Source organism: Cherax quadricarinatus, chromosome 76 (genome assembly GCF_038502225.1).
Source record: "Cherax quadricarinatus isolate ZL_2023a chromosome 76, ASM3850222v1, whole genome shotgun sequence".
In the NCBI taxonomy this organism is placed as follows: Eukaryota; Metazoa; Arthropoda; class Malacostraca; order Decapoda; family Parastacidae; genus Cherax; species Cherax quadricarinatus.
This window is the reverse complement of record NC_091367.1, coordinates 21,448,932-21,473,263: the sequence shown is the minus strand read 5'-3', so window position 1 is coordinate 21,473,263 and position 24,332 is coordinate 21,448,932. Positions and strand designations below refer to the sequence as shown.

Here is a 24,332-nt window from a genome sequence, read left to right as displayed (position 1 = left end):
CCCTTTCCTTTTCGTCTTCAATTGCCCCCTTTATATGTTTGTCTTGTATCTAACTCTCCTCTTTTTCCTTGGGAGGTTCCGAGAATTCGTATCTGTTCATTCCCACTGCCATGCGCGAAAACCCAAGTACCCATAGTTGCTTCTTGCTCCCCTTTTCTTAATCACTTCCGGTCTCATTCTCATGCCGTTGCAGTGTACACTAATGGTTCTAAATCCTCTGAAGGTGTCAGGTTTGCAGCAGTGTTCACAGTGTTGTGCGAGACCAATTATTAGACTTAACTAATATTTTCACAGCTGAACTGTCTGCAATTTTTATAGCGATTATACACATTGTGTCCCGAGCCTACCTCAACATTCGTGGTAGTTTGACTCCTTTAGTGCTTTGCAAGGAATCAAAAATATTAATTTCCCCCACCCTCTAGTTCTTCATATACATCTTTGCGCTGCATTTCAAGCAGAAACAAAGAAGTCATTTTCTCTTGAGTCATGTTGATGTTCAGGGCAACGACCAGGCTGACTGCTGCTAAAATTTCTAGCCACCTTCACAACCATCTGAGTTGATTCGTAAAAAATTATATTCTATCAAGTGGAATTTACGATTTCGGTTTTCTTACCATCGATGTCGTGTTTTGGAGACTATGGTTTCCAGCCTTCACCTTGGGTACAGTACACAGGTCTCACTCATGGGTATCTCATGGAGAGGTGCCCAGTTTTAGTCTGTGAGAACTGTCAGGTTTCAGTTTCAGTTTGCCATATTCTCTTGAACTGTCCTGTCTATCAGCGAACACGTAGAATTTACCTCTGACGTCGTCACCGCTCTAACACCCTTACTTTATCTTCCCTCCTCGCTGACGGCCCCACCGTTGACACAGATCCTCTTGACTTTTTACAGCAAAAGATTTATTACACAAACTTTGATTATACTTCCTTTAGCAATCCTCACCACCTTCACTACATCTCTCATATACTCTCCACCCTAGCTAGTCTCAGGTCAAGTATAGTAAGCCTTTAACGAACCCAACCCTGCAGTTCTGTATGACCCTTCTGGGATTCGTACAGCATAATGACATCAACTAAATAATCAGTTGACCAAATGAAATCGGTGTCCCAGAGATGACTTCAATTTCATCCTGTTCTCAGTTTGTTTTAAGACAATAAATTTTTTTTCAAATGAGTTGATGTCGGTAACAGCTCTTAGCTAGTAAATAAAGTTTAGATTCTTAACATAACCTTGTAAAACCATGTGAAAAATTAGATATATAGAGAAAAAAAAATATTAAATTTGAGGCAGAATGCAGCCCTTAAACACACACGTCTCTGCAATTACAGAGAATGAGAGTACTCACCTTAATGTTGAAGGCGATTCCTAGAGGAGGCCTGAAGGCAGATGCCATGCGCAGCATCCTCTCCTGCAACATAAACCTCACTGGGATTTATTTGTCAAGAGAATCATGATAATTTTTAGTGGAGAAGGTAGTAGTCATATGATAATTCGCTCATTTAACATCACGGTCTTCCTCTGGTCGGGGACTTCCTGTGGTCAAGATCTTCCTGTGGTCAAGGTCTTCCTGTGGTCAAGGTCTTCCTGTGGTCAAGGTCTTCCTGTGGTCAAGGTCTTCCTGTGGTCAAGGTCTTCCTGTGGTCAAGGTCTTCCTATGGTCAAGGTCTTCCTCTGGTCAATGCTTTCTTCTGGTCGAGGTTTTCCCCGCCCCACAGATCTTTATTTTGACGACGTTTTACTCAGTGTCCAGAGAAGCAAATTCCAAATAATGAATTCTTCTGTGAACTCTCTCCTTGTTTTATTAATGATGGCATCACTGCTATATCAAGACGCCCACAAGGTACTAGGATCTCTTAAACCTTTCTTTATCCCCTTCTGCGTTACTCTATAGTTTTGTTTTGGTGCGCTGTTACCACATCTTATTGCTATATTACCTCACTATTCTATATTTTTTATTGTTCACAACTATTTATGTAATTAGGTTGCCTTACATCTCTACAATACTGCATACGTGGCTAAGTTTAATACATAATTAAATGCTGCTGATGACGTTTGTTCTTATTTTAATTAATACATCAGTCGTTTCCCACCAAGGCAGGTGGCCCGTAGAAGAAGAAACATTTCACTATCATTCACTCCATCACCGTCTTGCCAGAGGCGTGCCTTCACTACAGTTTATAAAACTACAACTTATCAACACCCCTCCTTTAGAGTCCAGACACTGTACTTCCCACCTCCAGGACTCAAGTCCGGCCTGCCAGTTTCCCTGAATCCCTTCATAAATATTATCTTGCTCACACTCCAACAGCACATTAATCATAAAAACCATTTATCTCCATTTGCTCCTAATATGAACGTGCATACTTGATGGAAGTCCAAGCCCCTTGCACACGAAGCTTCCTTTGCCCCCTCCCTCCAACCATTCCTAGGACGACCCGTACCCACCTTTCTTCCACTACAGATTTATATGATTTCCAAGTCATTCTTTTTCATTCCATATTCTCTAAATCTGAGTGAGTGATGCAATCTGTAGTTTGCAAATTAGAAAGTGGTGTGGGGTTACAAAAAGTATTATCCAGAGGGCTGAGGAGGGGTGGTTGAGGTGGTTCGGACATTTAGAGAATTATTATTTATTATTTTTTTTATTATCACACTGGCCGATTCCCACCAAGGCAGGGTGGCCCGAAAAAGAAAAACTTTCACCATCACTCACTCCATCACTGTCTTGCCAGAAGGGTGCTTTACACTACAGTTTTTAAACTGCAACATTAACACCCCTCCTTCAGAGTGCAAGTACAGTGCCTGAACTCTGAAGGAGGGGTGTTAATGTTGCAGTTTAAAAACTGTAGTGTAAAGCACCCTTCTGGCAAGACAGTGATGGAGTGAGTGATGGTGAAAGTTTTTCTTTTTCGGGCCACCCTGCCTTGGTGGGAATCGGCCAGTGTGTTTATAAAAAAAATAATAAATAATAATTCTCTAAATGTCCGAACCACCTCAACCACCCCTCCTCAGCCCTCTGGATAATACTTTTTGTAACCCCACACCACTTTCTAATTTGCAAACCACAGATTCTCTGCAGTATATTCACACTACACATTGCCCTATGACACGACATCTCCATTGCCTCCAACCTTCTCCTTGTTGCAACATTCACCACCCATGCTTCACACTCATATAAGAGCATTGGTATAACTCTTCTCTCATACATTCTCCTCTTTCCTTCCATGGATAACGTTATTTGTCTCCACAGACTCCACAGTGAACCACTCACATTTTTCACCTCATCTTTCGTAGACCCATCTGCTGCCAAGTCCACTTCTAAATATCTGAAGACATTCACTTTGTGAGGGAAAAGTTCATTAGATAAGAGTGGAATTACGAATGAATTGTAGTGGTAGTTGTGTGGGATGCATGTTTTGTGTGCATCGTTTCCGCTATCCCCCACCCCTTTCCATCCTTCTCCACCCGGTGGGAGTTGACGTGTGTCCCTCCCACCAGTTGACAGTCACTTAACCTTAGGCTCCCATCAAGTCTGTAAATATTCAATCCACTCTTGTTTAATAATATATAATGTATTTGGGTTATTTTTTTTTAAAAAGAGCTTCACTCTTATGTTTTTATTCTGCTATTTCATCCTAACCTGATTTGGACTTACGTAGTGTAATGTAATCATTGAAGTTCTCACAATTTCTCTGAAAGGCAATATGCCAATCATATGAGTGATTTCTTGATTGGTGTGTAATTTAGCCTTGATTGTCGGCTCTGGTAATCCGACACAAGCGAAATGAGAGGAGCAGCATTGATCTTGCAGAGATTTTGAGGTCTTACCTGGCATCGGTACCTAAACTGGCCCCCTTCCACTCATAGCCGACTCGCAATCAGCTACTCACCATTCTTGCAGCCGTTCCTTAGTTATAATCCCTCCAATGTTTCATGGTGGTTCTCTACTACTTGGGAAGTGTTGTGGTGGTCAGAGGATCCCAGTACCTCTGTTCGTCAGAATCCCTACTCATGTTGGGGTCACTATCTGTTTACTTACAGTATTACAACGGTCACATCCACCTGTGACTCCTTAATCCATTCAAATTCAAATTCAATTCAAAGTTTATTCTCTATAAGGATTACAATGCTGAGTTTACAGAAATTTGGTTATTGTTTGGTTTACATGTAGTAAAATTGTGATTACAGAGTGTACCACTAGAACGCTTAGCATGGCTAGGCATTTCGGGCAGACTTAGTTTTATTCTTAATTGTAAAATATTACAAATTATGAGGTAAGTTGGTATTATGGCTAAGTGACGAAATACTAGTTTGTGAGTTTAGCAATGTGAATGCTTTTGTTTTGGCACAGTACATAGTTTCAGTATTGGAGTATCACAGGATTCATTATTTTAAGACTGAGATTAATATTTCTGTTTATGGTCAAATGAGTGAGTGAGTGTAAGTGTGAACCACCAGGTGGTATTCGTGTAGTTAGTTGACGGGGTGTATCATGGAGATAAGATGTTTTCTAATGGTAGTTTTGAAGGTGATGAATGTGTCTGCAGTTCTAGAGTTCTCAGGTAGGGTATTCCAGATTTTAGGGCCTTTGACATACATTGAATTTTTGTGAAGGTTTAGTCGGACACGGGGAATGTCGTAGAGATGTTTGTGTCTGGTGTTATGCCTGTGGGTTCTGTCACAACTATCAAGAAAGCGTTTTAGGTCAAGGTTGATATTAGAGTTTAAGGCCCTGTAGATGTAGATTGCACAGTAGTAAGTGTGGATGTACTGAACTGGGAGTAAGTTTAGATCTATGAAGAGTGGGGGGCTCAGCGTTCCAAACCACGATTCAGAGCTATGTGCCCAGAACATCGACACGACACCATTATCAACTTTTTTGTGTACAAATTAGCTTCATGTAGAATTAATTTCTTGTTTAAGTGTTTTATATTTTATACTAGGTTTACAAATTAACAAAATTGTTTATCTTATCATGATTTTTCTATCATTTCATTTCCATAAGGAGGAATCGGCCTTATCAAATAATCTTTGAGGGCTTAATATGAACCTAATGTTTTTGTTATCCGTATCACCTTACTCTCTCCAATGTTCACTTTAAATTTTCTTCATTTAAATATCCTACCAAACTTGTCCACCAACCTCTGCAACTTCTCTTCAGAATCTCTCAAAAGTACAGTGTCATCAGCAAAAAGCAACTGTTACAACTCCCACTTTTAGTTAGATTCCTTATCTTTTAATCCCACACCTCTTACCAGCACCCCGAGCATTCACTTCTCTTACATCCCCATCCATAAATATACTGAACAACCATGGTGACATCACGCATGCCTACCTAAAGCCTACTATACTGGGAAATAATCTCCCTCTCTCATACATACTCTAACTTGAGCCTCACTATACTCGTAAAAAGTCTTCACTGCTTTCAGTAACCTACCTCTTATTTTTCTCTTTGAGATTATTCTTTTAAGCTACAATTCTGCCTGATTCCCTGTAGTTATTGATTAACCGGGTATCCCGAAGAATTTTTAAAAAATCACAGACCGGGTGGGGATCGAACCCATGGAAGGTGAGTCGTAAAACTCGCAGGCCAGTGTGTTAACCACTGGTCCATATCGGCATAACAAGCTTTATCCAACTAGGTATAATTTTATATACCACAGGAATGTTAGCATGGACCACCACTGTGACCACAAATGCAGGTTTAACAGATGATCCCCAGTCCACTATGGGTCAAGTTCCAACCGTTCTATGATTTTTTCCAGTCAGTGTTATTATAAATTCGCGAGTCAAGAATCTTCCTGAATTAATTTGCTCCAACTTTTTGTTTTCGATTTAATCCTACTACGATGACTCACTTAACTGGCTAACATTTTCAAGACTGGTGTACGGTAATTGGACAAAGATTCTAGGAACACTTGGCAGGTGCAGGTGCAGCTGCATAATGACCAAAGTTGTTAAACCCAGAATCTTGGAATGGTTTCGAAAACTTTGGAAATTCTCTGCAGTCTTGGCTATGGCGGATTAAACTTCAAATGTGTAGGTGCACATTTGACTACTTAATGCGTAATATAAATTGAAATTTCTATTTCCTTACAATAACTCAAGAAATCGTAATGACACGATTGTAAACAAACCACGGTACGCGCGGGGAGTGTTACGACTCACTGACCGCGAGTTCAATCCCCACCCGTACCGTGGTTTCTTTCAATAACCTTAAACGTATTTGAGTCTACCTTTTCTGAACAGCTTCAGTATTTAATGGATGATGCGTCTCAGTGCCGGGATCGTACCCATTCAGTTGAGCTTGTATGCAGACAAATTTGTCAATATAGTAACACAGTAAAAAATATAATTGAGAATCTTCGGAATCAGTGATATAACTGGAGAATGCTTCTTCTGATCGGCTTCAAATCATCTTCATTGGCGTTGTTTTCCAAGTATAAGGTTCGCACTGTTATTGGATGCCATGATTTACATACAATAATGATTATTCTCGTCAACGTCAGAAAATTAACGTTGGAACATCCTATAAGTGGAATGATATGCAATAAATTTAGATACAAAGTGAAGATGCAAATATGAATTAGAATGGCAAACAATTCAGTTTGCAGTATACACGCCCAGTTGTTAATACTTACACGAAACTCAACAAAGTTCCTGTCGTTCGTAACTAGGGAGGTGACAACAAGAGTAAATTATTACTAAAAATTAAGCGAGAAATTGGATCTTGAGCAGTTGTGTCTTCAAGGGATTTAAGGAAGGGATTACTAGTGATTACTAGAGGCTTACACATATGTGATAATTAATGAACACACCTCCCGTGGAGGGGTTAAATGCTCTTGATGTCTACATTGATACAGTTCTCGCACGTTTTCGCAACCCATTTAGATCTACAGGTATTTAGTTCTAGTCATTTAGCAAGATTTCTAATGGCAGTGTCTGGTTCATTTATTAATATTCTAATACTGAGTAAAGTGTTAATCAATAATCCAATCACTGATACTAGAAATATCAAGCTGGTGTTATAGCAGCAACATTACCACCATAGTTGTTGTTGTAGCAGCAACATTACCACCATAGTTGTTGTAGCAGCAACATTACCACCATAGTTGGTGTTATAGCAGCAACATTACCACCATAGTTGTTGTTGTAGCAGCAACATTACCACCATAGTTGTTGTTGTAGCAGCAACATTACCACCATAATTGTTGTAGCAGCAACATTACCACCATAGTTGGTGTTATAGCAGCAACATTACCACCATAGTTGTTGTTGTAGCAGCAACATTACCACCATAGTTGTTGTTGTAGCAGCAACATTACCACCATAGTTGGTGTTATAGCAGCAACATTACCACCATAGTTGTTGTTGTAGGAGCAACATTACCACCATAGTTGGTGTTATAGCAGCAACATTACCACCATACTTGTTGTTGTAGCAGCAACATTACCACCATAGTTGTTGTTGTAGCAGCAACATTACCACCATAGTTGTTGTTGTAGCAGCAACATTACCACCATAATTGTTGTAGCAGCAACATTACCACCATAGTTGTTGTTGTAGCAGCAACATTACCACCATAATTGTTGTTGTGGCAGCAACATTACCACCATAGTTGTTGTTGTAGCAGCAACATTACCACCATAGTTGTTGTTGTAGCAGCAACATTACCACCATAGTTGGTGTTGTAGCAGCAACATTACCACCATAGTTGTTGTTGTAGCAGCAACATTACCACCATAGTTGTTGTTGTAGCAGCAACATTACCACCATAGTTGTTGTTGTAGCAGCAACATTACCACCATAGTTGTTGTTGTAGCAGCAACATTACCACCATAGTTGTTGTTGTAGCAGCAACATTACCACCATAGTTGTTGTTGTAGCAGCAACATTACCACCATAGTTGTTGTTGTAGCAGCAACATTACCACCATAGTTGTTGTTGTAGCAGCAACATTACCACCATAGTTGTTGTTGTAGCAGCAACATTACCACCATAGTTGGTGTTGTAGCAGCAACATTACCACCATAGTTGTTGTAGCAGCAACATTACCACCATAGTTGTTGTTGTAGCAACAACATTACCACCATAGTTGTTGTTGTAGCAGCAACATTACCACCATAGTTGTTGTTGTAGCAGCAACATTACCACCATAGTTGGTGTTGTAGCAGCAACATTACCACCATAGTTGGTGTTGTAGCACCAACATTACCACCATAGTTGGTGTTGTAGCAGCAAAATTAGCACCATAGTTGGTGTTGTAGCAGTAACATTACCACCATAGTAGCAGCAACATTACCACCATAGTTGGTGTTGTTGCAGCAACATTACCACCATAGTTGTTGTTGTAGCAGCAACATTACCACCATAGTTGGTGTTGTAGCAGCAACATTACCACCATAGTTGTTGTTGTAGCAGCAACATTACCACCATAGTTGGTGTTGTAGCAGCAACATTACCACCATAGTTGTTGTGTTGGAGCAGCAACATTAACACCATAGTTGTTGTTGTTGCAGCAACATTACCACCATAGTTGTTGTTGTAGCAGCAACATTACCACCATAGTTGGTGTTGTTGCAGCAACATTACCACCATAGTTGGTGTTGTTGCAGCAACATTACCACCATAGTTGTTGTTGTAGCAGCAACATTACCACCATAGTTGTTGTAGCAGCAACATTACCACCATAGTTGGTGTTGTAACACCAACATTACCACCATAGTTGGTGTTGTAGCAGCAACATTAGCACCATAGTTGGTGTTGTAGCAGTAACATTACCACCATAGTTGGTGTTGTAGGAGCAACATTACCACCATAGTTGGTGTTGTAACCAGCAACATTACCACCATAGTTGTTGTTGTAGCAGCAACATTACCACCATAGTTGGTGTTGTAGCAGCAACATTACAACCATAGTTGTTGTTGTAGCAGCAACATTACCACCATAGTTGGTGTTGTAGGAGCAACATTAACACCATAGTTGGTGTTTTAGCCAGCAACATTACCACCATAGTTGGTGTTGTAGCAGCAACATTACCACCATAGTTGGTGTTGTAGGAGCAACATTACCACCATAGTTGGTGTTTTAGCCAGCAACATTACCACCATAGTTGGTGTTGTAGCAGCAACATTACTACCATAGTTGGTGTAGCCAGCAACATTACTACCATAGTTGTGTTGTAGCAGCAACATTACCACCATAGTTGTGTTGTAGCAGCAACATTACCACCATAGTTGTTGTTGTAGCAGCAACATTACCACCATAGTTGTTGTTGTAGCAGCAACATTACCACCATAGTTGTTGTTGTAGCAGCAACATTACCACCATAGTTGGTCTTGTTGCAGCAACATTACCACCATATTGTTGTTGTTGTAGCAGCAACATTACCACCATAGTTGTGTTGTAGCAGCAACATTACCACCATAGTTGTTGTAGCAGCAACATTACCACCATAGTTGTTGTAGCAGCAACATGTTGTAGCAGCAACATTACCACCATAGTTGTTGTAGAAGCAACATTACCACCATAGTTGTAGCAGCAACATTACCACCATAGTTGTGTTGTAGCAGCAACATTACCACCATAGTTGGTGTTGTAGCAGCAACATTACCACCATAGTTGTTGTTGTAGCAGCAACATTACCACCATAGTTGTTGTTGTAGCAGCAACATTACCACCATAGTTGTTGTTGTAGCAGCAACATTACCACCATAGTTGTTGTTGTAGCAGCAACATTACCACCATAGTTGTTTACCACCATAGTTGTGTAGCAGCTACATTACCACCATAGTTGTTGTTGTAGTAGCAACATTACCACCATAGTTGTTGTTGTAGCAGCAACATTACCACCATAGTTGTTGTTGTAGCAGCAACATTACCACCATAGTTGTTGTTGTAGCAGCAACATTACCACCATAGTTGTTGTTGTAGCAGCAACATTACCACCATAGTTGTTGTTGTAGCAGCAACATTACCACCATAGTTGTTGTAGCAGCAACATTACCACCATAGTTGTTGTAGCAGCAACATTACCACCATAGTTGTTGTTGTAGCAGCAACATTACCACCATAGTTGTTGTTGTAGCAGCAACATTACCACCATAGTTGTTGTTGTAGCAGCAACATTACCACCATAGTTGTTGTTGTAGCAGCAACATTACCACCATAGTTGTTGTTGTAGCAGCAACATTACCACCATAGTTGTGTTGTAGCAGCAACATTACCACCATAGTTGGTGTTGTAGCAGCAACATTACCACCATAGTTGTTGTTGTAGCAGCAACATTACCACCATAGTTGTGTTGTAGCAGCAACATTACCACCATAGTTGTGTTGTAGCAGCAACATTACCACCATAGTTGGTGTTGTAGCAGCAACATTACCACCATAGTTGTTGTTGTAGCAGCAACATTACCACCATAGTTGTGTTGTAGCAGCAACATTACCACCATAGTTGGTGTTGTAGCAGCAACATTACCACCATAGTTGTTGTTGTAGCAGCAACATTACCACCATAGTTGTTGTTGTAGCAGCAACATTACCACCATAGTTGTAGCAGCAACATGTTGTAGCAGTAACATTACCACCATAGTTGTTGTTGTAGCAGCAACATTACCACCATAGTTGTTGTTGTAGCAGCAACATTACCACCACAGTTGTTGTTGTAGCAGTAACATTAGCACCATAGTTGTTGTTGTAGCAGCAACATTACCACCATAGTTGTTGTTGTAGCAGCAACATTACCACCACAGTTGGTGTTGTAGCAGTAACATTAGCAGCATAGTTGTTGTTGTAGCAGCAACATTAACACCATAGTTGCAGCAACATTACCACCATAGTTGTAGCAGCAACATTACCACCATAGTTGTTGTTGTAGCAGCAACATTACCACCATAGTTGTTGTTGTAGCAGCAACATTACCACCATAGTTGTTGTTGTAGCAGCAACATTACCACCATAGTTATTGTTGTAGCAGCAACATTACCACCATAGTTGTTGTTGTAGCAGCAACATTACCACCATAGTTGTGTTGTAGCAGCAACATTACCACCATAGTTGGTGTTGTAGCAGCAACATTACCACCATAGTTGTTGTTGTAGCAGCAACATTACCACCATAGTTGTTGTTGTAGCAGCAACATTACCACCATAGTTGTTGTTGTAGCAGCAACATTACCACCATAGTTTGTGTTGTAGCAGCAACATTACCACCATAGTTGGTGTTGTAGCAGCAACATTACCACCATAGTTGTTGTTGTAGCAGCAACATTACCACCATAGTTGTTGTTGTAGCAGCAACATTACCACCATAGTTGGTGTTGTAGCAGCAACATTACCACCATAGTTGGTGTTGTAGCAGCAACATTACCACCATAGTTGTTGTTGTAGCAGCAACATTACCACCATAGTTGTTGTTGTAGCAGCAACATTACGACCATAGTTGTTGTAGCAGCAACATGTTGTAGCAGCAACATTACCACCATAGTTGGTGTTGTAGCAGCATAGTTGGTGTTGTAGCAGCAACATTACCACCATAGTTGTGTTGTAGCAGCAACATTACCACCATAGTTGGTGTTGTAGCAGCAACATTAACACCATAGTTGGTGTTGTAGCAGCAACATTACCACCATAGTTGGTGTTGTAGCAGCAACATTACCACCATAGTTGTTGTTGTAGCAGCAACATTACCACCATAGTTGGTGTTGTAGCAGCAACATTACCACCATAGTTGGTGTTGTAGCAGCAACATTACCACCATAGTTGGTGTTGTAGCAGCAACATTACCACCATAGTTGTTGTTGTAGCAGCATAGTTGGTGTTGTAGCAGCAACATTACACCATAGTTGTAGTTACCACCATAGTTGTAGCAGCAACATTACCACCATAGTTGGTGTTGTAGCAGCAACATTACCACCATAGTTGGTGTTGTTGCAGCAACATTACCACCATAGTTGGTGTTGTTGCAGCAACATTACCACCATAGTTGGTGTTGTAGCAGCAACATTACCACCATAGTTGGTTACCACCATAGTTGTTGCAGCAACATTAACACCATAGTTGGTGTTGTAGCAGCAACATTACCACCATAGTTGGTGTTGTAGAAGCAACATTACCACCATAGTTGGTGTTGTAGCAGCAACATTACCACCATAGTTGTTGTTGTAGCAGCAACATTACCACCATAGTTGTTGTTGTAGCAGCAACATTACCACCATAGTTGTGTTGTAGCAGCAACATTACCACCATAGTTGGTGTTGTAGCAGCAACATTACCACCATAGTTGGTGTTGTAGCAGCAACATTACCACCATAGTTGTTGTTTGTAGCAGCAACATTACCACCATAGTTGGTGTTGTAGCAGCAACATTACCACCATAGTTGGTGTTGTAGCAGCAACATTACCACCATAGTTGGTGTTGTAGCAGCAACATTACCACCATAGTTGGTGTTGTTGTAGCAGCAACATTACCACCATAGTTGTTGTTGTAGCAGCAACATTACCACCATAGTTGGTGTTGTAGCAGCAACATTACCACCATAGTTGTTGTTGTAGCAGCAACATTACCACCATAGTTGTTGTTGTAGCAGCAACATTACCACCGTAGTTGGTGTTGTAGCAGCAACATTACCACCATAGTTGGTGTTGTAGCAGCAACATTACCACCATAGTTGTTGTTGTAGCAGCAACATTACCACCATAGTTGTTGTTGTAGCAGCAACATTACCACCATAGTTGGTGTTGTAGCAGCAACATTACCACCATAGTTGTTGTAGCAGCAACATTACCACCATAGTTGTTGTTGTAGCAGCAACATTACCACCATAGTTGTTGTTGTAGCAGCAACATTACCACCATAGTTGGTGTTGTAGCAGCAACATTACCACCATAGTTGGTGTTGTAGCAGCAACATTACCACCATAGTTGTTGTTGTAGCAGCAACATTACCACCATAGTTGTTGTTGTAGCAGCAACATTACCACCATAGTTGTTGTTGTAGCAGCAACATTACCACCATAGTTGGTGTTGTAGCAGCAACATTACCACCATAGTTGTGTTGTAGCAGCAACATTACCACCATAGTTGTGTTGTAGCACCAACATTAGCACCATAGATGGTGTTGTAGCAGCAACATTACCACCATAGTTGGTGTTGTAGCAGCAACATTACCACCATAGTTGGTGTTGTAGGAGCAACATTACCACCATAGTTGGTGTTTTAGCCAGCAACATTACCACCATAGTTGGTGTTGTAGCAGCAACATTACCACCATAGTGGGTGTTGTAGCAGCAACATTACTACCATAGTTGGTGTAGCCAGCAACATTACTACCATAGTTGGTGTTGTAGCAGCAACATTACCACCATAGTCAGGGTTGTAGCAGCAACATTACCACCATAGTTGTGTTTGTAGCAGCAACATTACACCATAGTTGGTGTTGTAGCAGCAACATTACCACCATAGTTGTGTTGTAGCAGCAACATTACACACCATAGTTGTGTTGTAGCAGCAACATTAGTTGGTGTTGTAGCAGCAACATTACCACCATAGTTGGGGTTGTAGCAGCAACATTACCACCATAGTTGGGGTTGTAGCAGCAACATTACCACCATAGTTGGTCTTGTTGCAGCAACATTACCACCAAAGTTGTTGTTGTAGCAGCAACATTACCACCATAGTTGGTGTTGTTGCAGCAACATTACCACCATAGTTGGTGTTGTTGCAGCAACATTACCACCATAGTTGGTGTTGTAGCAGCAACATTACCACCATAGTTGGTGTTGTTGCAGCAACATTACCACCATAGTTGTTGTTGTAGCAGCAACATTACCACCATAGTTGGTGTTGTTGCAGCAACATTAACACCATAGTTGGCGTTGTAGCACATTACATAGTTGTGTTGTAGCAGCAACATTACCACCATAGTTGTTGTAGCAGCAACATTACCACCATAGTTGGTGTTGTAGCAGCAACATTACCACCATAGTTGGTGTTGTAGCAGCAACATTACCACCATAGTTGGTGTTGTAGCAGCAACATTACCACCATAGTTGGTGTTGTAGCAGCAACATTACCACCATAGTTGGTGTTGTAGCAGCAACATTACCACCATAGTTGGTGTTGTAGCAGCAACATTACCACCATAGTTGGTGTTGTAGCAGCAACATTACCACCATAGTTGGTGTTGTAGCAGCAACATTACAACCATAGTTGGTGTTGTAGCAGCAACATTACCACCATAGTTGGTGTTGTAGCAGCAACATTACCACCATAGTTGGTGTTGTAGCAGCAACATTACCACCATAGTTGGTGTTGTAGCAGCAACATTACCACCATAGTTGGTGTTGTAGCAGCAACATTACCACCATAGTTGGTGTTGTAGCAGCAACATTACCACCATAGTTGGTGTTGTAGCAGCAACATTACCACCATAGTTGGTGTTGTAGCAGCAACATTACCACCATAGTTGTGTTGTAGCAGCAACATTACCACCATAGTTGGTGTTGTAGCAGCAACATTACCACCATAGTTGGTGTTGTAGCAGCAACATTACCACCATAGTTGGTGTTGTAGCAGCAACATTACCACCATAGTTGGTGTTGTAGCAGCACCACCATAGTTGGTGTTGTAGCAGCAACATAACCACCATAGTTGGTGTTGTAGCAGCAACATTACCACCATAGTTGGTGTTGTAGCAGCAACATTACCACCATAGTTGGTGTTGTAGCAGCAACATTACCACCATAGTTGTTGTTGTAGCAGCAACATTACCACCATAGTTGGTGTTGTAGCAGCAACATTACACCATAGTTGGTGTTGTAGCAGCAACATTACCACCATAGCTGGTGTTGTAGCACCAACATTACCACCATAGTTGGTGTTGTAGCAGCAACATTACCACCATAGTTGGTGTTGTAGCAGCAACATTACCACCATAGTTGGTGTTGTAGCAGCAACATTACCACCATAGTTGGTGTTGTAGCAGCAACATTACCACCATAGTTGGTGTTGTAGCAGCAACATTACCACCATAGTTGGTGTTGTAGCAGCAACATTACCACCATAGTTGGTGTTGTAGCAGCAACATTACCACCATAGTTGTTGTTGTAGCAGCAACATTACCACCATAGTTGTTGTTGTAGCAGCAACATTACCACCATAGTTGGTGTTGTAGCAGCAACATTACCACCATAGTTGGTGTTGTAGCAGCAACATTACCACCATAGTTGGTGTTGTAGCAGCAACATTACCACCATAGTTGGTGTTGTAGCAGCAACATTACCACCATAGTTGGTGTTGTAGCAGCAACATTACCACCATAGTTGGTGTTGTAGCAGCAACATTACCACCATAGTTGGTGTTGTAGCAGCAACATTACCACCATAGTTGGTGTTGTAGCAGCAACATTACCACCATAGTTGGTGTTGTAGCAGCAACATTACCACCATAGTTGGTGTTGTAGCAGCAACATTACGACCATAGTTGGTGTTGTAGCAGCAACATTACCACCATAGTTGTTGTTGTGTTGTAGCAGCAACATTACCACCATAGTTGGTGTTGTAGCAGCAACATTACCACCATAGTTGGTGTTGTAGCAGCAACATTACCACCATAGTTGGTGTTGTAGCAGCAACATTACCACCATAGTTGGTGTTGTAGCAGCAACATTACCACCATAGTTGGTGTTGTAGCAGCAACATTACCACCATAGTTGGTGTTGTAGCAGCAACATTAGTTGGTGTTGTAGCAGCAACATTACACCATAGTTGGTGTTGTAGCAGCAACATTACCACCATAGTTGGTGTTGTAGCAGCAACATTACACCATAGTTGGTGTTGTAGCAGCAACATTACCACCATAGTTGGTGTTGTAGCAGCAACATTACCACCATAGTTGGTGTTGTAGCAGCAACATTACCACCATAGTTGGTGTTGTAGCAGCAACATTACCACCATAGTTGGTGTTGTAGCAGCAACATTACCACCATAGTTGGTGTTGTAGCAGCAACATTACCACCATAGTTGGTGTTGTAGCAGCAACATTACCACCATAGTTGGTGTTGTAGCAGCAACATTACCACCATAGTTGGTGTTGTAGCAGCAACATTACCACCATAGTTGTTGTTGTAGCAGCAACATTACAGCAACATTACACCATAGTTGGTGTTGTAGCAGCAACATTACCACCATAGTTGGTGTTGTAGCAGCAACATTACCACCATAGTTGGTGTTGTAGAAGCAACATTACCACCATAGTTGGTGTTGTAGCAGCAACATTAACACCATAGTTGGTGTTGTAGCAGCAACATTACCACCATAGTTGGTGTTGTAGCCAACAACATTACCACCATAGTTGGTGTTGTAGCAGCAACATTAGCAGCAACATTACCACCATAGTTGGTGTTGTAGCAGCAACATTACCACCATAGTTGGTGTTGTAGCAGCAACATTACCACCATAGTTGGTGTTGTAGCAGCAACATTACCACCATAGTTGGTGTTGTAGGAGCAACATTACCACCATAGTTGGTGTTGTAGCCAGCAACATTACCACCATAGTTGTTGTTGTAGCAGCAACATTACCACCATAGTTGGTGTTGTAGCAGCAACATTACAACCATAGTTGTTGTTGTAGCAGCAACATTACCACCATAGTTGGTGTTGTAGGAGCAACATTACCACCATAGTTGGTGTTGTAGCAGCAACATTACACACCATAGTTGTTGTAGCACCAACATTAGCACCATAGATGGTGTTGTAGCAGCAACATTACCACCATAGTTGGTGTTGTAGCAGCAACATTACCACCATAGTTGGTGTTGTAGCAGCAACATTACCACCATAGTTGGTGTTGTAGCCAGCAAAATTACCATCATAATTGGTGTTGTAGCAGCAACATTACCACCATAGTTGGTGTTGTAGCAGCAACATTACCACCATAGTTGGTGTTGTAGGAGCAACATTACCACCATAGTTGGTGTTTTAGCCAGCAACATTACCACCATAGTTGGTGTTGTAGCAGCAACATTACCACCATAGTTGGTGTTGTAGGAGCAACATTACCACCATAGTTGGTGTTGTAGCAGCAACATTACCACCATAGTTGTGGGTTGTAGCAGCAACATTACCACCATAGTCAGTGTTGTAGCAGCAACATTACCACCCTAGTTGGTGTTGTAGCAGCAACATTACCACCATAGTTGGTGTTGTAGCAGCAACATTACCACCATAGTTGGTGTTGTAGCAGCAACATTACCACCATAGTTGGTTGTTGTAGCAGCAACATTACCACCATAGTTGGTTGTTGTAGCACCAACATTACCACCATAGTTGGTGTTGTAGCAGCAACATTACCACCATAGTTGGTGTTGTAGCAGCAACATTACCACCATAGTTGGTGTTGTAGCAGCAACATTACCACCATAGTTGGTGTTGTAGCAGCAACATTACCACCATAGTTGGTGTTGTAGCAGCAACATTACCACCATAGTTGGTGTTGTAGCAGCAACATTACCACCATAGTTGGTGTTGTAGCAGCAACATTACCACCATAGTTGGTGTTGTAGCAGCAACATTACCACCATAGTTGGTGTTGTAGCAGCAACATTACCACCATAGTTGGTGTTGTAGCAGCAACATTACAACCATAGTTGGTGTTGTAGCAGCAACATTACCATAGTTGGTGTTGTAGCAGCAACATTACCACCATAGTTGGTGTTGTAGCAGCAACATTACCACCATAGTTGTGTTGTAGCAGCAACATTACCACCATAGTTGTAGCAGCAACATTAGCACAACATTACACCATAGTTGGTTGTTGTAGCAGCAACATTACCAACATTAGCAGCAACATTAGCACCATAGTTGGTGTTGTAGCAGCAACATTACCACACCATAGTTGGTGTTGTAGCAGCAACATTACCACCAGAGTTGGTGTTGTAGCAGCAACATTACCACCATAGTTGGTGTTGTAGCAGCAACATTACTACCATAGTTGGTGTTGTAGCAGCAACATTACCACCATAGTTGGTGTTGTAGCAGCAACATTACCACCATAGTTGGTGTTGTAGCAGCAACATTACCACCATAGTTGGTGTTGTAGCAGCAAAATTAGCACCATAGTTGGTGTTGTAGCAGTAACATTACCACCATAGTTGGTGTTGTAGCACCAACATTAGCACCATAGTTGGTGTTGTAGCAGCAACATTACCACCATAGTTGGTGTTGTAGCAGCAACATTACCACCATAGTTGGTGTTGTAGCAGCAACATTACCACCATAGTTGTTGTGTTGTAGCAGCAACATTGTAGCAGCAACATTACCACCATAGTTGTGTTGTAGCAGCAACATTACCACCATAGTTGGTGTTGTAGCAGCAACATGGTGTTGTAGGAGCAACATTAACACCATAGTTGGTGTTGTAGCAGCAACATTACCACCATAGTTGTTGTTGTAGCAGCAACATTACCACCATAGTTGGTGTTGTAGCAGCAACATTACCACCATAGTTGGTGTTGTAGCAGCAACATTACCACCATAGTTGTTGTTGTAGCAGCAACATTACCACCATAGTTGGTGTTGTAGCAGCAACATTACCACCATAGTTGGTGTTGTAGCAGCAACATTACCACCATAGTTGTTGTTGTAGCAGCAACATTACCACCATAGTTGGTGTTGTAGCAGCAACATTACCACCATAGTTGTTGTTGTAGCAGCAACATTACCACCATAGTTGTTGTTGTAGCAGCAACATTACCACCATAGTTGTTGTTGTAGCAGCAACATTACCACCATAGTTGTTGTAGCCAGCAACATTAGCACCATAGTTGTGGTTGTAGCCAGCAACATTAGCACCATAGTTGGTGTGTAGCAGCAACATTACCACCATAGTTGGTGTTGTAGCAGCAACATTACCACCATAGTTGTGTTGTAGCAGCAACATTACCACCATAGTTGGTGTTGTAGCAGCAACATTACCACCATAGTTGGTGTTGTAGCAGCAACATTACCACCATAGTTGGTGTTGTAGCAGCAACATTACCACCATAGTTGTGTTGTAGCAGCAACATTACCACCATAGTTGGTGTTGTAGCAGCAACATTACCACCATAGTTGGTGTTGTAGCAGCAACATTACCACCATAGTTGGTGTTGTAGCAGCAACATTAGCACCATAGTTGTTGTGTTGTAGCAGCAACATTACACCATAGTTGGTGTTGTAGCAGCAACATTACCACCATAGTTGAGGGTTGTAGCAGCAACATTACCACCATAGTCAGGGTTGTAGCAGCAACATTACCACCATAGTTGAGGGTTGTAGCAGCAACATTAGCACCATAGTTGGGGTTGTAGCAGCAACATTACCACCATAGTCAGGGTTGTAGCAGCAACATTACCACCATAGTTGAGGGTTGTAGCAGCAACATTACCACCATAGTTGAGGGTTGTAGCAGCAACATTACCACCATAGTTGGGGTTGTAGCAGCAACATTACCACCATAGTTGAGGGTTGTAGCAGCAACATTACCACCATAGTTGGGGTTGTAGCAGCAACATTACCACCATAGTTGGTGTTGTAGCAGCAACATTACCACCATAGTTGGTGTTGTAGGAGCAACATTAACACCATAGTTGGTGTTGTAGCAGCAACATTAGCACCATAGTTGTTGTTGTAGCAGCAACATTAGCACCATAGTTGGTGTTGTAGCAGCAACATTACCACCATAGTTGGTGTTGTAGCAGCAACATTACCACCATAGTTGCTGTTGTAGCAGCAACATTACCACCATAGTTGGTGTTGTAGCAGCAACATTAACACCATAGTTGGTGTTGTAGCAGCAACATTAGCAGCATAGTTGTTGTTGTAGCAGCAACATTAACACCATAGTTGGTGTTGTAGCAGCAACATTAGCACCATAGTTGTTGTTGTAGCAGCAACATTAGCACCATAGTTGTTGTAGCAGCAACATTACCACCATAGTTGGTGTTGTAGCAGCAACATTAGCACCATAGTTGTTGTTGTAGCAGCAACATTAGCACCATAGTTGTTGTTGTAGCAGCAACATTAGCACCATAGTTTGTGTTGTAGCAGCAACATTACCACCATAGTTGGTGTTGTAGCAGCAACATTAGCACCATAGTTGGTGTTGTAGCAGCAACATTAGCACCATAGTTGTGTTGTAGCACAACATAGTTGGTGTTGTAGCAGCAACATTACCACCATAGTTGGTGTTGTAGCAGCAACATTAGCACCATAGTTGGTTTGTAGCAGCAACATTAGCACCATAGTTGTTGTAGTTGGTGTTGTAGCAGCAACATTACCACCATAGTTGGTGTTGTAGCAGCAACATTACCACCATAGTTGCAACATTACCACCATAGTGTTGTAGCAGCAACATTACCACCATAGTTAGTGTTGTAGCAGCAACATTACCACCATAGTTAGTGTTGTAGCAGCAACATTACCACCATAGTTAGTGTTGTAGCAGCAACATTACCACCATAGTTAGTGTTGTAGCAGCAACATTACCACCATAGTGTTGTAGCAGCAACATTACCACCATAGTTAGTGTTGTAGCAGCAACATTACCACCATAGTTGTGTTGTAGCAGCAACATTAGCACCATAGTTGGTTGTAGCAGCAACATTAGCACCATAGTTGTGTTGTAGCAGCAACATCAGCACCATAGTTGTGTTGTAGCAGCAACATTAGCACCACAGGTGGTGTTGTAGCAGCAACATTAGCACCACAGGTGGTGTTGTAGCAGCAACATTAGCACCACAGGTGGTGTTGTAGCAGCAACATTAGCACCACAGGTGGTGTTGTAGCAGCAACATTAGCACCACAGGTGGTGTTGTAGCAGCAACATTAGCACCACAGGTGGTTGTTGTAGCAGCAACATTAGCACCATAGTTGGTGGTGTTGTAGCAGCAACATTAGCACCATAGTTGGTGTTGTAGCAGCAACATTAGCACCATAGTTGGTGTTGTAGCAGCAACATTAGCACCATAGTTGTGTTGTAGCAGCAACATTAGCACCATAGTTGTGTTGTAGCAGCAACATTAGCACCACAGGTGGTGTTGTAGCAGCAACATTAGCACCATAGTTGGTGTTGTAGCAGCAACATTAGCACCATAGTTGGTGTTGTAGCAGCAACATTAGCACCATAGTTGGTGTTGTAGCAGCAACATTAGCACCATAGTTGGTGTTGTAGCAGCAACATTAGCACCACAGTTGGTGTTGTAGCAGCAACATTAGCACCATAGTTGGTGTTGTAGCAGCAACATTAGCACCATAGTTGTGTTGTAGCAGCAACATTAGCACCACAGTTGGTGTTGTAGCAGCAACATTAGCACCATAGTTGGTGTTGTAGCAGCAACATTAGCACCATGTCCCATCTATGGAACATACTGTCTTTGTCCATCTTGTCGATTCCTCAGTATTTAATATGTCGTTATCATAACCCCCCTATCTCTCTTGTCCTTCACTGTTGTCAGGTCGATTTCCCTTAACCTCTCCTCGTAGGACATGCTCGTTAGCTCCGGGACTAGTCATTTTGCAAACCTTTGCACTTTCTCTAGTTTCCTTACGTGCTTGGCTAGGTGTGGGTTCCAAATTGGTGCTGCATACTCCAATATAGGCCTAACGTACACGGTGTACAGGGTCCTGAACGATTCCTTATTAAGATGTCGGAATGCTGTTCTTAGGTTTGCTAGGTGCCCGTATGCTGCAGCAGTTATTTGGTTGATGTGCGCCTCAGGAGATGTGCCCGGCGTTATACTCACCCCAAGATCCTTTTTCTTGAGTGAGGTTTGTAGTCTCTGGTTCCCTAGACTGTACTCCGTCTGCGGTCTTCTTTGCCCTTCCCAGTCTTCATGACTTTGCACTTAGTGGGGTTGAACTCCAGGAGCCAGTTGCTGGACCAGGCCTGCAGCCTGAACAGATCCCTTTGTAATTCTGCCGGGTCCTCGTCCGATTGAATTCTTCTCACCAACTTCACATCATCTGCAAACAGACACACTTCTGAGTCTATTCCTTCCGTCATGTCGTTCACAAATACCAGAAACAGCACCGGTCCTAAGACTGACCCCCGTGGAACCTTGCTCGCCACAGGCGCCCACTCTGACACCTCGCCATGTACCATGACTTGCTGTTTTCTTCCTGACAGGTATTCCCTGATTGATGGCAGTGCCTTCCCTCTTATCCCTGCCTGGTCCTCCAGCTTTTGCACTAATCTCTTGTGTGGAACCGTGTCAAACGCCTTCTAACAGTCCAAGAAAATGCAATCTACCCATCCCTCTCTCTCCTTTCTTACAGCTGTCACCATGTCATAGACCTCCAGTAGGTTTGTGACACAGGATTTCCCGTCCCTGAAACCGTGCTGGCTGTCGTTGATAAGCTCATTCCTTTGCTAGGTGCTCCACTACTCTTCTCCTGATAATCTTCTTCATGACTTTGCATTCTATACATGTCAGTGACGCTGGTCTGTAGTTTAGTGCTTCGTGTCTGTCGCCTGTTTTTTTTTTTTTAATTGGGACTATATTTGCTGTCTTCCATATTTCAGGTAGTCGCCCTGTTTCGAGAGATGAGTTGAAGATAGTTGATTGTGATACACAAAGCGCCTCTTCTCCCTCTCTCAGTACCCATGGAGAGATGTTATCCAACCCCATTGCTTTTGAGGTATCTAGCTCACTTAGCAGCCTCTTCACTTCCTCCTCGTTTGTATGTATTGTGTCCAACACTTGATGGTGAATCCCGCCTCTCAGTCTTTTTGGAGTCCCTTCTGTCTCCTATGTGAATTTTTCTTTGAATCCCATGTTGAACTCCTCACATACTTCACGGTCGTTTCTTGTGATCTCCCCTCCTTCCTTCCTCAGCCTGATTACCTGGTTCTTGACTGTTGTTTTCCTCCTGATGTGGGTGTACAATAATTTCTGGTCAGATTTGCCTTTCGCTGCTGCTATGTCATTTTCGTATTGTTGTTGGGCCTCCCTTCTTACCTGTGCATATTCATTTCTGGCTCTACGACTGCTCTCCTTATTCTCCTGGGTCCTTTGCCTTCTATACTTCTTCCATTCTCTAGCACACTTGGTTTTGGCCTCTCTACACCTTTGGGTGAACCAAGGGCTCATCCTGGCTTTCTCGTTATTTCTGTTACCCTTGGGTACAAACCTCTCCTCAGCTTCCTTGCATATTGTTGTCACATATTCCATCATCTCGTTTACTGACTTCCCTGCCAGTTCTCTGTCCCACTGAACCCCGTGCAGGAAATTCTTCATGCCTGTGTAGTCCCCTCTCTTGTAGTTTGGCTTCATTCGTCCTGCCCTTCCTGCTTCCCTCTCCACTTGTAACTCTACTATGTATTCGAAGCTCAGAACCACATGATCACTGGCCCCGAGGGGTCTTTCATATGTGATGTCCTCAATATCTGCACTACTCAAGGTGAATACTAGGTCCAGTCTTGCTGGTTCATCCTCTCCTCTCTCTCTCTGGTAGTGTCCCTTACGTGTTGGTACATGAGGTTTTCCAGTACCACCTCCATCATCTTAGCCCTCCATGTTCCTGGGCCCCCATGTGGCTCCAGGTTCTCCCAGTCGATTTCCTTATGGTTGAAGTCACCCATAATCAGCAGCTTTGCCCTGCTCGCATGAGCCCTTCTGGCCACTTCAGCCAGTGTGTCAACCATCGCTCTATTACTCTCATCATACTCTTGCCTTGGCCTCCTGCTGTTCTGTGGTGGGTTATACATCACTGCAATTACCACCTTGGGACCTCCAGACTGAAGTGTTCCTATTATGTAATCTCTTGCTTCTCCTCTGTCTCCTCTCTCCAGCTCATCAAAATCCCATTGGTTTTTGATGAGCAGTGCCACTCCTCCACCCCCTCTGTTCCCTCTCTGTTGCCTCAGGATCTGATATCCCATTGGAAAGCTAGCATCTGTTATCATTTCTGTGAGCTTGGTTTCTGGGAGAGCTATGATGTCCGGTGATGCCTCTTTGACTCTTTCGTGCCACTCCTCCCACTTATTCGTTATTCCATCAGCATTTGTGTACCATACTTTAAGTTTCCTCTCCAACACTGTGTTCTGGGGAGTCTGTGAGAGTGGGTGACCTGGAGGTGTGCTGTGGGATTCTACAGTGTAGTGTGGAATGGGGGGATGTAAGAGTGGATTGTGGTTGGTGTTGGGTTAGCATGCTTGGTTGTGGGGTTCTGGGGATGGTTCTTCGTGTGCTTGCACTTGTTGCTCTGCCCTGCTCTGGTTGTCCTATGCTGCTTCCATCCTTTTCTCTCTTCCTAGCCCCTTTCGCTTCTGTGTCTTCTCCCTCAGCTGCTGT

At 42.5% G+C, this 24,332-nt stretch overlaps 1 protein-coding gene across 1 annotated transcript in view; it reads right to left on the bottom strand.

Moving 5' to 3' along the window:
* Positions 1-24,332, bottom strand: part of LOC138854981 (sodium-independent sulfate anion transporter-like) — a 120,841-nt gene that overhangs the window by 16,800 nt on the left and 79,709 nt on the right. The window contains exon 2 of the mRNA XM_070101400.1: positions 1,347-1,409. Coding sequence (XP_069957501.1) covers positions 1,347-1,403 — 57 coding nt within the window. The 5' untranslated portion in view covers positions 1,404-1,409. The remainder of the gene's footprint in view (positions 1-1,346; positions 1,410-24,332) is intronic.